Source organism: Sardina pilchardus, chromosome 10 (assembly GCF_963854185.1).
Source record: "Sardina pilchardus chromosome 10, fSarPil1.1, whole genome shotgun sequence".
NCBI lineage: Eukaryota > Metazoa > Chordata > Actinopteri > Clupeiformes > Clupeidae > Sardina > Sardina pilchardus.
The window spans coordinates 30,497,223-30,512,222 of NC_085003.1; the positions used below are offsets into that span (position 1 = coordinate 30,497,223).

A 15,000-nucleotide genomic window follows, 5' to 3' on the forward strand; every position below is an offset into this window, starting at 1 on the left:
ACACACACACACACACACACACACACACACACACACACACACACACACACACACGCACACACAGTCAATAGTCAAAAAGGAATAGCCAAAGTGTAGCAAAAAAAAAAAAAGACCACAAACAGTCCTCTGCAGGACTTGCCTTCTTAAATCCCAGCATGCATTTGGCCCACCCACTGACCAGCTCCTGGTCACTTGTTTCACTCAGACAGGAAGCTAATTGCTGCCGTCAGCCTACTAATTAGGCCACTGCTATTGAGCTGTGACCCCGGACCTTTCTGTTGAGTGCCAAATCCTTCTCATACATGCCCCTAGGATACAGCCACATGGAGGGGGCCCATTCAACTATTGATATTCATGTCAACTTTTGGGTGGTCTGTGGGTTTTTGTATAATAAGTAGCTCCGACACACACAAACATACACACACACATACACACACACACACAAGTAACAACTGAATGAATGAATATGAACTGGACTGCCTGAATACCCTTGCCAAATGTGAATGGAGCAGTGGCCGATGATATTCAAGTGCTCTTTCCGTGGCAGGACCTCGGGGGAGACGAGGGCTGGAGACTGTGCAGGACGCACGAGGCATGAGAACACTGAGCAGCACTGACCACTGCTGGACCATACTGACATAGGGCGCACACACACACATACACACACACACACACACACACACACACACGCACACACACACACACACGGGTGGACCATAATGACACAGGTCACACGTCCACTCATCAGAGCGGGAGTGCCACTGACCCTAGTTCAAGGGGCCCCTTCGGTCAGCCCTGACACTCACACACACACACTCACCCACACATAGACAAACACACACACACACACACACGCGCACACACACACACACACACACATAGACACACACACAGACAAACGCACACACACACACACACACACACACACACACACACACACACACACACACACACACACACACACACACACACACACACACACACACACACACACATACACTCTCTCTCTCTCTCTCACACACACACACACACACACACACACACAGACACACAAACAGACAAACACGCACACACACACACACACACACACACACACACACACACACACACACATACACTCTCTCTCTCTCTCTCTCTCTCTCACACACACACACACACACACACACACACACACACAGACACAGACACACAGAGACAGACAGACACATACACAGACAGACACACACACAGAGACAGACACACACACACACACACACACACACACACACACACAGAGAGAGAGAGAGTGATTTCACTCATTAGCCAGACTCATTAAGCGCAGGCCTGCTGATGGCGCGGCCTTCCTCTGCCCTCTCAGACTGTGATTGGATCTTAGTTCACACAGAAGTCAAATTAAAATGCCACCTCGGAACTTCAGAACAAATGAAGTAGAGGAGGACGAAAAAAGGGGAGGATGGAGAAGGAGAAAAAAAAGGAGGAGGGAGGGAGGGAGGGAGGGAGGGAGGGGAGTGAAAGAGTGGGAATAAAGAAGTTGAACTGTGTTAATAATGTCCCCTTCGATTGGGCATTGTGTGATGTCCTTGGTCCCCGTGACGGCATTCCTCACAGAGACGGACTGTGCTGATGAACTCGGGACAAAGGAGAAGTGGAGCGCTAGAAAGGAGGCCGAAAATGAGACGCGTGGTCTTTGGACGAGAGAGAGCGCCACTCATTTCGTGTCACAATTCCTCACATTGTTCTGAGCGCCGATGGCATGGCCAGACTGAACGTTTCGTCAGCACATATACTGGTAAATAGAGGTCTATTTTCACCGCCGCACAATACGTTGAGACAGCAAAGGCTTTATACAAACAAAATCCAATCATAAATGAACAAGAGTCATTGTGTTTTGTGTGTGTGTGTGTGTGTGTGTGTGTGTGTGTGAACGTGGGTGGTGAATGGCTGGATAGCTGTGTCCTTCAATACTGTGGAAAATTGGTTGAGTTGCGCCATTTCTTTCTTCTACAGACATCTCTCCTGTTCACTGCATTTCTCACTTTGCTTTCATAAGTTGATGTATTGTCCTTCTGATTGATTGGCTATCTTTATTTGATTTATTGTCCATCTGATTGGTTGACTATCTTAAGGTCCTGTATTCTTCTCTTACTCCAACCCACTCACTGTGACACATCATCTGCCTTTGTCTCCACTCTTATGCTCTCCTCTCTTCTCCTTTTTTCTTCTCTTTTCTCATCTCTTCTCTCTCATTTTTTCCTCTCCTCTACTCTCTTCTACTTCCATCTTCTCTCCTCTCCTCAGCTCTTCTTATTTTCATCCTCTCTTCTCCTCTCCCCTCATCTTCTCTTCTCTCCTCTCCCCCTCTCTTCTGATCTCATCACATATCATATAGCCTCTGTCTGCTCTTGTGTATATCTGCTGCCATTGATGAGATTATGGTCATTGGGTTAAATGACAGGGCAAATTACATCTGTCATTCACACCATCGTGGGGACACAGTGGCTGAATGAATTAGGCTTAACGCATTCACCTCTGTCTGGGTGTATACACATCACTGTGTATTTTAGCAATGTGTGTGTCTGTGTGTGTGTGTGTGTGTGTGTGTGTGTGTGTGTGTGTGTGTGTGTGTGTGTGTGTGTGTGTGTGTGTGTGTGTGTGTGTGTGTCTGTGTCTGTGTCTGTGTCTGTGTGTATGTCGGGGGTACTTATCACACAAAACCCCACAAATCATACAAAAAAAAAAGTCAAAATGAATATCAATTGTTGAATGTGGCCCTTGCATGCAGCAGTATCCTAGGGGCATGTGTGTTGATGGTTCAAAAAGCACTAGAAAATGTGCTGGAAAAAGTACCCAGACTGGCTGCACTTGCCTAGTTGCCATCCAAAGCACCTCATTCTGTCTAAACATCCTCTGATGTGTTACCACCTGGATGGCCTTGTTACATTCATGTCCTCCTCCAGTTAAACACTGATAATGTGCTCAAGCAACAGCGCAGAGAATCAGAGGAAACAGAGTACCAATTGCACTTGCTTCGCCTCTTAGGCAACCTCGACACCATAACAACATGATCAAAACAGCTTTCTGCGGTTTAAAGGCACCTACAGACATACTGTAGTTGTGCTAAGCGCATATGCTGCACCTTGCTTTTATTCATACAGCTAGATTGCATATAGACATCCACCCATAGCAGGGCAACATACATGTAAGGCTACAGTAATGTTGTGTGTGTTGGCCACATACACGCACGCACGCACGCACGCACGCACGCACGCACGCACGCACGCACGCACGCACGCACGCACGCACGCACGCACGCACGCACGCACGCACGCACGCACGCACGCACGCACGCACGCACGCACGCACGCACGCACGCACGCACGCACGCACGCACGCACGCACGCACGCACGCACGCACGCACGCACGCACGCACGCACGCACGCACGCACGCACGCACGCACACACACACACACACACACACACACACACACACACACACACACACACACACACACACACACACACACACACACACACACACACACACACACACACACACACACACACACACACAGTAATGAATCAGCACAGCAAGGGTGATTCTCTTTGAATGAAAAGGTATTTCCTCCAGAAGGACACCAAAAGCCAAACACAAATGCACCAACAACACAGGCCTATTCCCTAGACTAAGCCGCTATGACTTGCTTATTAGTGGGAGAGAGATGATGATCAGGCACATTATAACATAATCATGATGAAACAGTTCCACTGTGCTGTATTAAAAATGTACTGCAATGAAATTAGGGCTATGCGTGCTATTAAGAATGTATGGGAAGTTTTACTGTGTCAGATGCACATCCATTAGAGATAAAGTCTACCGTTTCGAAGCTGAGGGGAGATGATGGGTACTTAAATATTTGTATATAAAACAGCTTTGGATGAGAGCCAGTACTGCTTTTGATAAATATGGGAACAGTAAGCGTTTATCTTACTTAATGCCTCCCGGAGAAAATGGTTTTATTTTGTTTGTTCAAATTAGCTACATTTCCTCTTCGTTCTGTCTCCCCCTCCCATCTCCTCCCTCCTCCACCCATTTTCTCATATACTCTACCATACTCTGCAATATTATCCCATATCTTCCTATTTTTTCATATACTACCATACTCTCCCATATCCTCCCATAATCTCCTTCATCTGTGAGTTCTAGGGCTTTCTATATCTATGGGTTAATTATTCCTTTAGTACAGGACTTTTTATGGGTTAACTATTCCTTTAGTACAGGGTTTTTTAACCAAGGATCATCATTGCTAAGACTAAGAACGCAACTGATTAAAAGACTGTATCATAAATGCATGGACAGGGATGCACGGGACACACACACATACAGGTGCTGGGCCAATGTGACTGCCGCATACGAAGGCTCCCTGGGTATATGCAATACACTGGTGCTGGAGCTCTTGCAGAGTCCCCTGAGCATCCATCTCACTCTTTCCATCTCGGAGGCTGCACTGAAGGCCGGAGCTGTTGGCTCACGGCTCGGCGGAAACGACGGCGAAATATACTTATCACCGCAGGCATGTGTCTCGGCGGCGAGGCAGGGTGCGGCGCGGCACTCGGCGGCAACCGGCTCTCCCGCAGACACGGCCGACCGCGAGCGCACAGCCAGACGGCCGCGCAGAGGGGCCCACAACGGGCCACCACACAATTCCCAGCATGCACCTGTTCTCATTAACACCGCGGTCCTCGGAGAGGGAACGCTTGGCATGGCAAGGGGGTAGGGACAGACTGGGAGGGGAAGAGAGGGAGTTTGGAACAGAGACAGAGAGAGAGAGAGAAAGAGAGAGAGAGAGAGAGAATCAGAGAGAGACAGGGAGAGGGAAAGGAGGAAGGATAGTGAGTTTGGAACAGAGACATAGTGAGAGACGGAGACAGAGAGATACTGTAGATACGAAGGGTTCAGATGCAAAAGCCTCTAAATCTGTTTGACCACTTTTCTTTTAAATGAACATTTTGTATCAGGCGATGTTTCGCCTACAAATCAATATTTCAGACCAGGAAGAGAATGATTTAGTGAATTTTGAAGCTAAATTATTGAATTAACTTACACTATATGTGAAGAGCATTCACTCACCATCAGAGAGAGAGAGAGAGTGCAACTTTTGAATTTGAATTTGAAATATCCCATAGGGCTGGGGCAAACAGAACAGCATGTCCAAGATTACAAACCCCATCTTCCTCATTCTCTCTTTAGCCTTTTGTCCATGCACCCTTTCCCCCTCTGCTCTCTCACTCCACTCTTTTTTCTGTTCCACTCTGCATCACCCGCTCTGCATATCTGTGCCGATTAGGGTGGGAGGCTCCTGTCCCTCAGCTCCCATATGCTCACACACACACACACACACACACACACACACACACACACACACACAATACAACACAGGGCTCCTGTCCCTCAGCTCCCATATGCTCTCACTCTGATAAATCATATCCATGCGCTCCTGCAACCTCCTCTCTTCTTCTCCTCCTCCTCTCTTTCTTCCCTCTCTATCTCTACTCTAGTCTGCTTCTCTCTCCTCCTCCTCTCCCTCTCTATTATTATATCTCTCTCTCTGCCTCTCTTGCTTTATCAATCCCTCTCATTCTCCCTTTCCTCCTCTCTTTCTCTCTATTTTTCTCTCTCTCTGTCCCTCTTTCCCTCTTTCCCTATCACTACCATGCTATGCTCATGAGCTGCGGTTTCAGGGGACAGTCTGACAGTGGTCTGAGTGTCCAGGGGGAATAGCGTGCACTGGAACCATGACAAGCCTTTATTGTCTGCCAGCTAAAATGGCATTACTGAGAAGGATGAAAACACACACACACACACACACACACACACACACACACACACACACACACACACACACACACACACACACACACACACACACACACACACACACACACACACACACACACACACACACACACACACTCACGTCACAACACAACACAACACAACACAACACAACACATCACAATACAACACAGGGCACAAGAGAGAGACAAAGCCAAACAACCAAAACAAAACAAAACAAAAACAAGACAAGACAAGACAAGGCGGCGGTAGCGGCGGCGGCCATGGCCGTGTCAGTGGTGAGTCAGGAGTCAGGGGAGAGAGAGGCTCATTTGCATGTGGAGACAGAGGCCTCTTTTGTCTCGTCCTCTCTTCAGCACTGGCCCTTGGCTCAGCACAGCTCCCAGCCTCGCCACACACACCAGGGAGGCCACCGCCTAGCGCTGTGCTGGGGGACTGAGGGCTCGGACAGGGGCCACCGCAGGGTAGACAAACGGCAGGATCCATGGGCAATTATGGACACAGTTCAAACTTTGCCAAAGGTGAGGTTCCCCACCTCACACCCACACTCACACAGACACAGAGACACACTCACACAGAGACACACAGACACACAGACACACCCCCCCCCCCCCACCACCACACACACACACACACACACACATTGCCATAATGCTGCAAACAGACCGTATCTAAGCACACTCTGCTCCACTAATGACCCGTGACAGCAGCACACTGAGGAGTGTGTGTGTGTGTGTGTGTGTGTGTGTGTGTGTGTGTGTGTGTGTGTGTGTGTGTGTGTGTGTGTGTGTGTGTGTGTGTGTGTGTGTGTGTGTGTGTGTGTGTGTGTGTGTGTGTGTGTGTGTGTGTGTGTGTGTGTGTGTGCGTGTGTTCGGTGCAGTGACTGGTGGATGTCTTCAAGGCTGTTAGCCCAATCACAACGCAACATCGCAGCCATCTCTCACTCGCTCCTGATGACTTTATGACACACTGCGTCAGAATGACAGCAAAAAAAGAGAGAGAAGAAGAAAGAACGGAAGAAAGAAAGAAAGAGAGAGGACAGCAGGCAGCATGCAGGCAGCCCCTGGTCATTGTTGGTGTCACTCCGCAAGACGTGACGGCATCCATCTCCCCGTGGCTTCACCTTGACTGCTGCTTTATCCGGGGAGGCTGGTGAAGTGAAATATGCCGCCCGGCGACAGTAATGAGAGTTTATGTTGTTTCCCCCACCGGGGGCAGCGCGGCTCACTCCACGCACACAGAGGGAGAGGGATGGCGGCCATTACAGCCAGAGATGAGACTCTCCGTCACCGCGTCCCCTCAACAACTTGAGAGATGGGGGGATAGAGAGAGAGGCAGAGAGGGGAAGCGAGTGTGAGACACAGAGGGAGAGAGAGAGAGGAAGAGAAAAAGAGAGGGGGAATTAGGAGGAGAGGGAAGGGAAGAGTGAAACGGAATGAGAAAGAAAGGAAGGGGATGAAAGGCAGAGCAAAAGAGAGATGGATAGAGTGAGAGAAAGAGAGCAGAAGAGAGATGGATAGTGAGAGGAAGAGAGATGGATAGAGTGAGAGAAAGAGAGTAAAAGAGATGGATAGAGTGAAAGATGGATAGAGTGAGAGGAAGAGAGATGAATAGAGTGAGAGAAAGAGAGTAAAAGAGATGGATAAAGTGAGAGATGGATAGAGTGAGAGAAAGAGAGCAGAAGAGGGATAGGTAGAGCGAGAGATAGGTAGAGTGAGAGATGGACAGAGTGAGAGATGGACAGAGTGAGAGAAGGATAGAGTGAGAGAAGGATAGAGTGAGAGAAGGATAGAGTGAGAGAAGGATCGAGTGAGAGATGGATAGAGTGAGAGAAGGATGGAGTGAGAGAAGGATAGAGTGAGAGATGGCTCCTTCAGAGTTCCCCCTGAGGAGTGTGAGGAGAGGTAAAGGATGAAGAGTGTTAAAGCTGCAGATATTGATGAGTGCAATTCCCATCTGATGCACTGCTGTATCCCCAAGGACGGAGGGAGAGAGGGAGGGGGAGGGAGAGAGAGAGGATAGGAGGAGAGAGAGAGAGAGAGAGAGAGAGAGAATGAGAGAGAGGGGGATAGCGGGAGAGAGAAGGAGAGAGAGGGCGATAGAGAGAGAGAGAGAGAGAGAGAGAGAGAGGGAGAGGGAGAGAGAAAGGGGGAGGAACATTTGAAAAGGAGGAATGAGGGGGATGAAAGAAAGTTGACAGAGAAAGGCGTTCATCTCTCTTGTCCCTCCCTCCTTTGCTCTCTCCTTCTCTCTTTCTCTTTCCTCTCCTCTCCTTCTGTCTTTCCTCTCCTCTTCTTTTCTCTCTCCTCTGCTCTCCCCTCCTCATCTCAGGTGATGCATTGCGCTCACTGGAGATTGGTGACACCCACAGTGCCATCTCTTATGAATCTTTAATGCTTCCTGTTCATAAATTACTGCCATGCCGACATGGCATGGTACCTCCCTTCCCCTTTCTCTCTATCTTTCTCTCTCTCTCTCTCTCTCTCTCTCCTCTACACTCTGGGGAGCACTCATTAATAACCAGTAATACTCCGCCAGCAAAATGGCTGACAACACCGTGGCATAAGCCAGGAGAAAGGTTGGCTGTCTCTCTCCCTCTTTCTCTCGCTCCCTCTGTGCGTGTCTACTTAAGGGAAAAGTGGCAAAGTGAGGGCATCATGATATGGGTAAGTTTTTGAGTTTGTGTGTATGCCACTCTCTCTTTCTGTGTGTGTGTGTGTGTGTGTGTGTGTGGAACATAATGTTGGTGCAAACTAATATTTGTATCCTTGCTTGTTGTGCCTTTTGTTTCAACTGGGATTATGCCTGCTGTGCTGGCCACCCTGACACACTAGCGAAAAGAAGCAACTCAGTGACATTTGTTGATATTTGCTCTAATCTGCAAACTCTTTGGATGCCTTCAACTCTTTCTCCTAATGTATATTAGCCCGAGTAGCAGTAGCATAATTATGAGAGATTTTACTTTACCTTACCTTACCTTACCTTACCTTACCTTACCTTACCTTACCTTGCCTTGCCTTGCCGTGCCTTGCTTTGCTTTGCCTTGCCTTGCCTTGCTTTGCCTTACTTTACTTTACTTTACTTTACTTTACTTTACTTTACTTTACTTTACTTTACTTTACTTTACTTTACTTTACTTTACTTTACTTTACTTTACTTTACTTTACTTTACCTTACCTTACCTTACCTTACCTTACCTTACCTTACCTTACCTTACCTTACGTATCTTACTTTACCTCACCTCACCTCACCTCACCATGGAACACCTGTGTCCGAATTCAGTATCGACTAATCTGTCTATGCTAATGTTTTAAATGTGGTGCCACTCCTCACTACTGTCTACAATCTATACGTGATATGGAGATCTGTCATTTGCATGTGTGCCACATGGTCATCACGCGAGACTTGAGAGCCCTGTAGAATAGGACAACAAACAAACTATAAAAATACAGACTGGCTGACTGACAATTCTGGTGGATGGTGGGAGTTTTGAATTTTGAATCCAAATTCCATCCATCACCGACCTGCCTGCTGATTGCTGTTTCAACACAGTGTTATGACAATCAAACCTGACCAGCTGTCTGTGTTGGTCGGCTGCCTTGGGGTCGGGACTAGGGAGCAATCTAGACAACAGAAAAGAGCAAGTGTGTTGCCTTGCCTCCCCAGAGTCCACATGTGCAGCTCTTCAAGGTTGCTAACAGACATTAGCACGCTGTCAGCTGAGGGGCACGGAGGGTGCGGTGAGCGGAGCAGAGGTGACACACCGGTGATGGCCGCAAAAAAGGGACCTCTTTTTGTCCCCCCTGACACGCTGTTATCAGTCCCCAGAATTACAGAATTACTGCCACAGCAATGTCCTGTCCTTGTCGAGTACCCCACACAACACACACACACACACCCCCGCACACAGGCACACACACACACACGCACACGCACACGCACACGCACATGCACACGCACACGCACACGCACACACACACACACACACACACACGCACACCACCTACACACACCTCCCTGGCCACAGCCAGCACTCTTTTTTCGCTTGCCTGACTACAGCAGTGAGAAGTGCCATTACTCATTCTCCAGTTCTCATCACATTCAGAGGCTGCTGTGGTCGGGCATGGTGGGAGGAGAGGAGGAAGAGGAGGAGGAGGAAGAGGAGGAGGAGGAGGAAGATGAAGAAGAAGAGGAAGAGGAGGAGGAGGCGAACAGGAGGAGAGGAGGAGGAGGAGGAGGAGGAGGAGGATGAGGCGAACAGGAGGAGAGGAGGAGGAGGAGGAGGAGGAGGAAGAAAAGGAGAGCCGGTGACAGATGGATGGAAGCCGTGTGCATCCCTAACACATCTCCGATGCCACCACCTTCTCCTTCTCCGCCCCTCTGCAGCTCCACACCATCAGCACCACCAGATGCAGACGCCAACACCTCCGCAATGCCCGCATGTACACACACATCACAGCATAACATTATCTATCACACGATGCTTAACACCTCCGCATCATTGGGATTGAGGACCATAGTCTCACAAGCTTATTGGCTTATTGGCCCCACCCATGCAGATTAAATATACCATCAACCTAAATCCACTAATTGCATCAGTCACTAATTGCATCAATCACTAATTTTCCCTGATAGACATCTGCCATCCGTGTCTTCGAGAGACATCTGTTCGGTTCAAATGGGATGGTGTTGCCGTCCTCAAATGAATGCGGTGTAAAAACGTGGCAATGGAGCCACAAGAGACAGATGATGCCTCAGGCAGGTCCTGCTACTCTTATGTTTACGTCACACATGGATGGGAAACGACAGCAGATCGCAGAATAAATGAATGTGTTTTGCTATTAGGTTGCAGGCCACTGATGAGCTTCCAGAGCAAAACGATCTATTTCCTCCGTCTAGAGTGCAGTGATGAAGAAACCAGACACTATACAGTTAGCTGACTGGAGCTTTCAAAGCCTTCAGAGAGAAATGGTTTGATCCTAATGACTGATGTTGTCTGCAATTACTGTGTGATGCTTCTAATGGCAATGGTTGCAATGGTATATGGGTCTATTCTATTTTTTTTGTTATTGGTGGTAATTTAGCAATTTTCTCAGAGGCGGTTGATGGAGGACACTGTGATTGTTGATGGCCATTACAACAGCAAGCAGTGCCTGTAATCTTGTGATGGACAAAGGCCGGGAAAGGACCTGACAGAGAGCGTGAGAGTGAGAAATCAAGTGAGTGGAAGTGTGTGTGTGTGTCAGAGAGAGAGAGAGAGAGAGAGAGAGAGAGTGTGTGTGTGCATGTGTGTGTGTGTGTGAGAGAGAGAGAGAGAGTGTTATAGATAGCGAGAGGAGAAGACAGAAAGAGAGCAAGTAATATACACAAAAGAAAAGATTGCACGGCATATTATGATTCTTTGAAGTATTGATCGCATCAGCGTGACACAGAAAGTGGCACGAAAAGCTAAGCAGGCTGTTATCGACAGCGAGACAATCTGATGAGATTGATGGCCAGCAGATGATAATGGCCGGCCTACTGACCCACTGGTCAGGCTCACTGAGCTACTGATCTCCAATACACACATATTGACGGAAGAAGAGAAGGCACAGAGAGAAGGAGAAGGCATGTAAAGCCAGTGAAAGTGCATGGGGGGGGGGGGGGGGGGGGGAACTATATATGAGTCAGGAAATAGATGTTGCAATTTCCATCAAGAATTGCCATGGTGGGAAGAGGGATGTGTGAGGAGTCAACCGAGGAGAAAAAGTCAATAATGGCAGTGTATGTTGAATTTCCCCTTGGAGATCAATAAAGTATCTATCTATCTATCTATCTATCTATGTCAGGGAAGACAAAAAAAAACAAAAAACATGGTACACTTTAATAATAATAAAAAAAAAAACAGTCACAATATACTTTTGACTGACTCTGCCCCACCTGATGACTACTGTTTCTGTAAGGATTTCAACATGCCACAGGGGTATAGCAGTCTGGATGAAAGATCGACACCCTCAGCTTAATCTCTCCAAAGTGGAGCTTTTGGTATTCCCAGCTAATACAGCTAGTCCTCCAACCAATCAGCATCTACAGTAGCTCGCTCGTCTTCTCTGACCTCAGCTACTATGTGTGACATGGGTGGCACGGCTAAGGACTAATGATTACATTTCTCAGAGCACGTACTGTAGCCTGTAGTCACAAAGTCAGTTCAAGTCAGTTTATCTTGTGTAATAGGAACATCAGACCTTTACACTGACCCATAATTGTGCCTCGCAACCTCTTGAGCAAGCCATGGTTCATTCCGAACTGAACTACTGCAGTGTTCTGTTAGCTGGCCAAACTGCTAGCGTAGCATGACCACTACAACAGATGATTCAAAATGCAGCAGCACGTCTGTTTTTTAATTAGAAAACACATGTAACTCCTCTGTTAGTTACTCTTCACTGGCTTTCTATAGCAGACGGAATTAAATTCAAATCCCTCACTCGGCCTATGGGACACTTACTAAATCCTCACCTTGCTATTTTAATTCCATCTTCTAGCTCTACGTCCTGTTATGGTCGGCTCGGGCCGCAGCATAAAGGAGGCGGACAACAATTTCAAAAGTCGACTTTGAGTTTACAAAAAGATTATGTGTCTAGGGGGTTGCATCTAATGAAAAGTGTATGCGTGGGAGCGTGGAATGTGTGTGTGTGTGTAGCAAAAATGAGAGAGAGAGTGAAAGGCGGAGACCTAGGCCTTTTAAGCTCGCCAGGAGGTGAATTTCAGTCAGCGTAATGAAGCCTAATCTTGCTCGCCACCCCCACAACCATGGCACTGCCATCGCCAGGCTGATGTGGGTACAGGGGGATGTAAACAATCCACTCTTACCCACTGCGGTCCTCTGATGAGTGTCTGCTGTGTTGACCATCCCCCTATCATCATAATCAACAAATAGGAAGGGATTGCTGACTGAAGCAAATGATGTCACTGAGCCAGGAACTAAATTGAGTTCGCTAACGTGACGTAATCACTGTGATTTAACATAGGATTTAACACAGGTATTGCGGGTTAATAGAGCAGCAGTGTGAAGCTACACATTGTTGCCTCCTTCAGCCCCATAATGCGTTGCGTGGTCACATGGTTTGGCGAACGCAATATATAAGTGATGCTAATTTTAGTCTACCTTGCTAGCCTGACTATAACTTAATTTGCACTAGCGCAAGTTACTGCCACTACAGGTTTACTGACAATATATTTGAACTGGTGACCTAAATGTTACAGAAACAATCCTTAAATGTTTGTTTGATATAATTTCATTTTGTTGGATGAGTTGACAGGGTTTTGCATGCTTTTACAAGGACCTGTGCAATGCTTCCCAGTTAATAGTTAATAGTGGAGTTGGTGGTGGAGAGAAGGATGCTGCACAAACTTTTCAATATATTGGACAATACCACTCATCCACTACACAATGTACTGGTAAAACAAAAAAGTGTTTTCAGTTGGAGGCTACGCCAACTAAGCTGTAAGAAAGACAGATACAGAAAGACTTTTTTACCTACTGCAATAGCACTTTATAATGACTCCCATCTGGGCAGAGAGATAGGAATAACATTTTAAATATTTTTTCTGTATGTATGCATGTTTGTATGTTTTTGTTGAATGTTGTGTTTGTATGCTGCTGAAACACTGTAATTTCCCCTTGGGGATGAATAAAGTATATCTATCTATCCATCTATCTATAGCAAGTGTCCTCATCCATGCTGTTTTCATTATCTTACATGTATGGCTTCACTTCTTCACTGTACATATGGTAACCACTTTCTGTCAGGTATTACAGTATATTTGGGGTATTACACAACATGCTTCTAGGCATTTTGCAAGTAACTTTGCCAATGGGACTGTACATTAGAATGTCCAAAAATGTTGGAAGCTGAAGTGAACCATCTATAGGCATTGCTAAGTTACTGACCTTTTGGCAATTACAGTTACTGTCAATTACTGACCTTTTGGTACCACATGGCAGCTCCACTAATGCAGTTTCACTTTCAATACAGCACATGGCCTCGCTAGAGGTCTGCTCTCCGAGTGCTCGTCTGCTTTTATTCAGTAGACTTTCAGTAGAGCTTTTGAAGAATGACATTGATAAGTTTAGTCAGGTATGTGTAAGGAAATGGGAAGCCGTGGGGAGGGTATTAGGACCGCTGCAGAACATAGAGATGGGAGATGAGATGATACTAAAGCCAGACACTAGAAATAATGAAAGGGGGATGAAATAAAGTGTGAAAGAGAAATGTCATTATATCACTGAGACATGAACATATGCATAACATTATTTCTTTGTAGCCTATTTCTTGCAGAAAAAGAAATGGTCACTACCCCATGTGATGCTACAGTGAGCCCGTCTGTCACTTTATTACTGTCATAAAGACTCACTTTGAGGATACAGACGAGTGTAGAGGTTCATCAGTTATTCGGAGTACAATATCACGCGGTGTACATCACTGTCACCAAAGGAGAGTAAAAAATATCTATCCGATTTCTCACAAAATAATATAAAATTACATGATTAGATGCAGACTTGTAATATTATGTTATCTATGAACATATAAAATAGAATGAGATGAAAAAGCATATCATAGCCTCTTTGGTTTGTTTTCAACTATGTTTTCAATGCTCTATTGCTGACCAGGTCCTAAGATAAGCAATTCATTGTTCCAGTCTTCTCCCAGCTGGTCCTCTCCTGAGATAAAAAGGCTTCTTGTGCAGATGAACCTCTAACTCAACACAATAGAAGGAAAAGGCTCTTCAAAAGCAACCACATCTTTGGCGCATTGCACTTTCAAATTGAAATCCATTCAGGCATTAATTCCTGTATTGATCGGGAAGAAAAAGGCTTATGAATTATTCTCCCAATCGGTGCCTTGCTAGTAATGACCTCTATTCATCAGCCCTGTTCTTCCTGCGCTCCAACAATTACCACATCTGCTCAGCTCCGTGAGTTAAAAACACAACACACACACACACACACAGACACACACACACACACACACACACACACACACACACCGCACAGTAGCACGCTACACAATATCAGTATCTGTAGCAGAGGCCTGGCACACACACACACACACACGCTACACAATATCAATATCTGTAGCAGAGGCCTGGCACACACACACACACA

The 15,000-nt window shown here is 46.7% G+C and overlaps 1 protein-coding gene across 1 annotated transcript in view; it reads right to left on the reverse strand.

The window, feature by feature from the left end:
- cdh13 (cadherin 13, H-cadherin (heart)) overlaps nt 1–15,000 on the reverse strand; it is a 441,270-nt gene that overhangs the window by 265,547 nt on the left and 160,723 nt on the right. Inside the window, exons 4-5 of the mRNA XM_062547655.1 lie at nt 12,351–12,369; nt 4,568–4,580 (exon numbers count right to left, since the gene is read on the reverse strand). Coding sequence (XP_062403639.1) covers nt 4,568–4,580; nt 12,351–12,369 — 32 coding nt within the window. The remainder of the gene's footprint in view (nt 1–4,567; nt 4,581–12,350; nt 12,370–15,000) is intronic.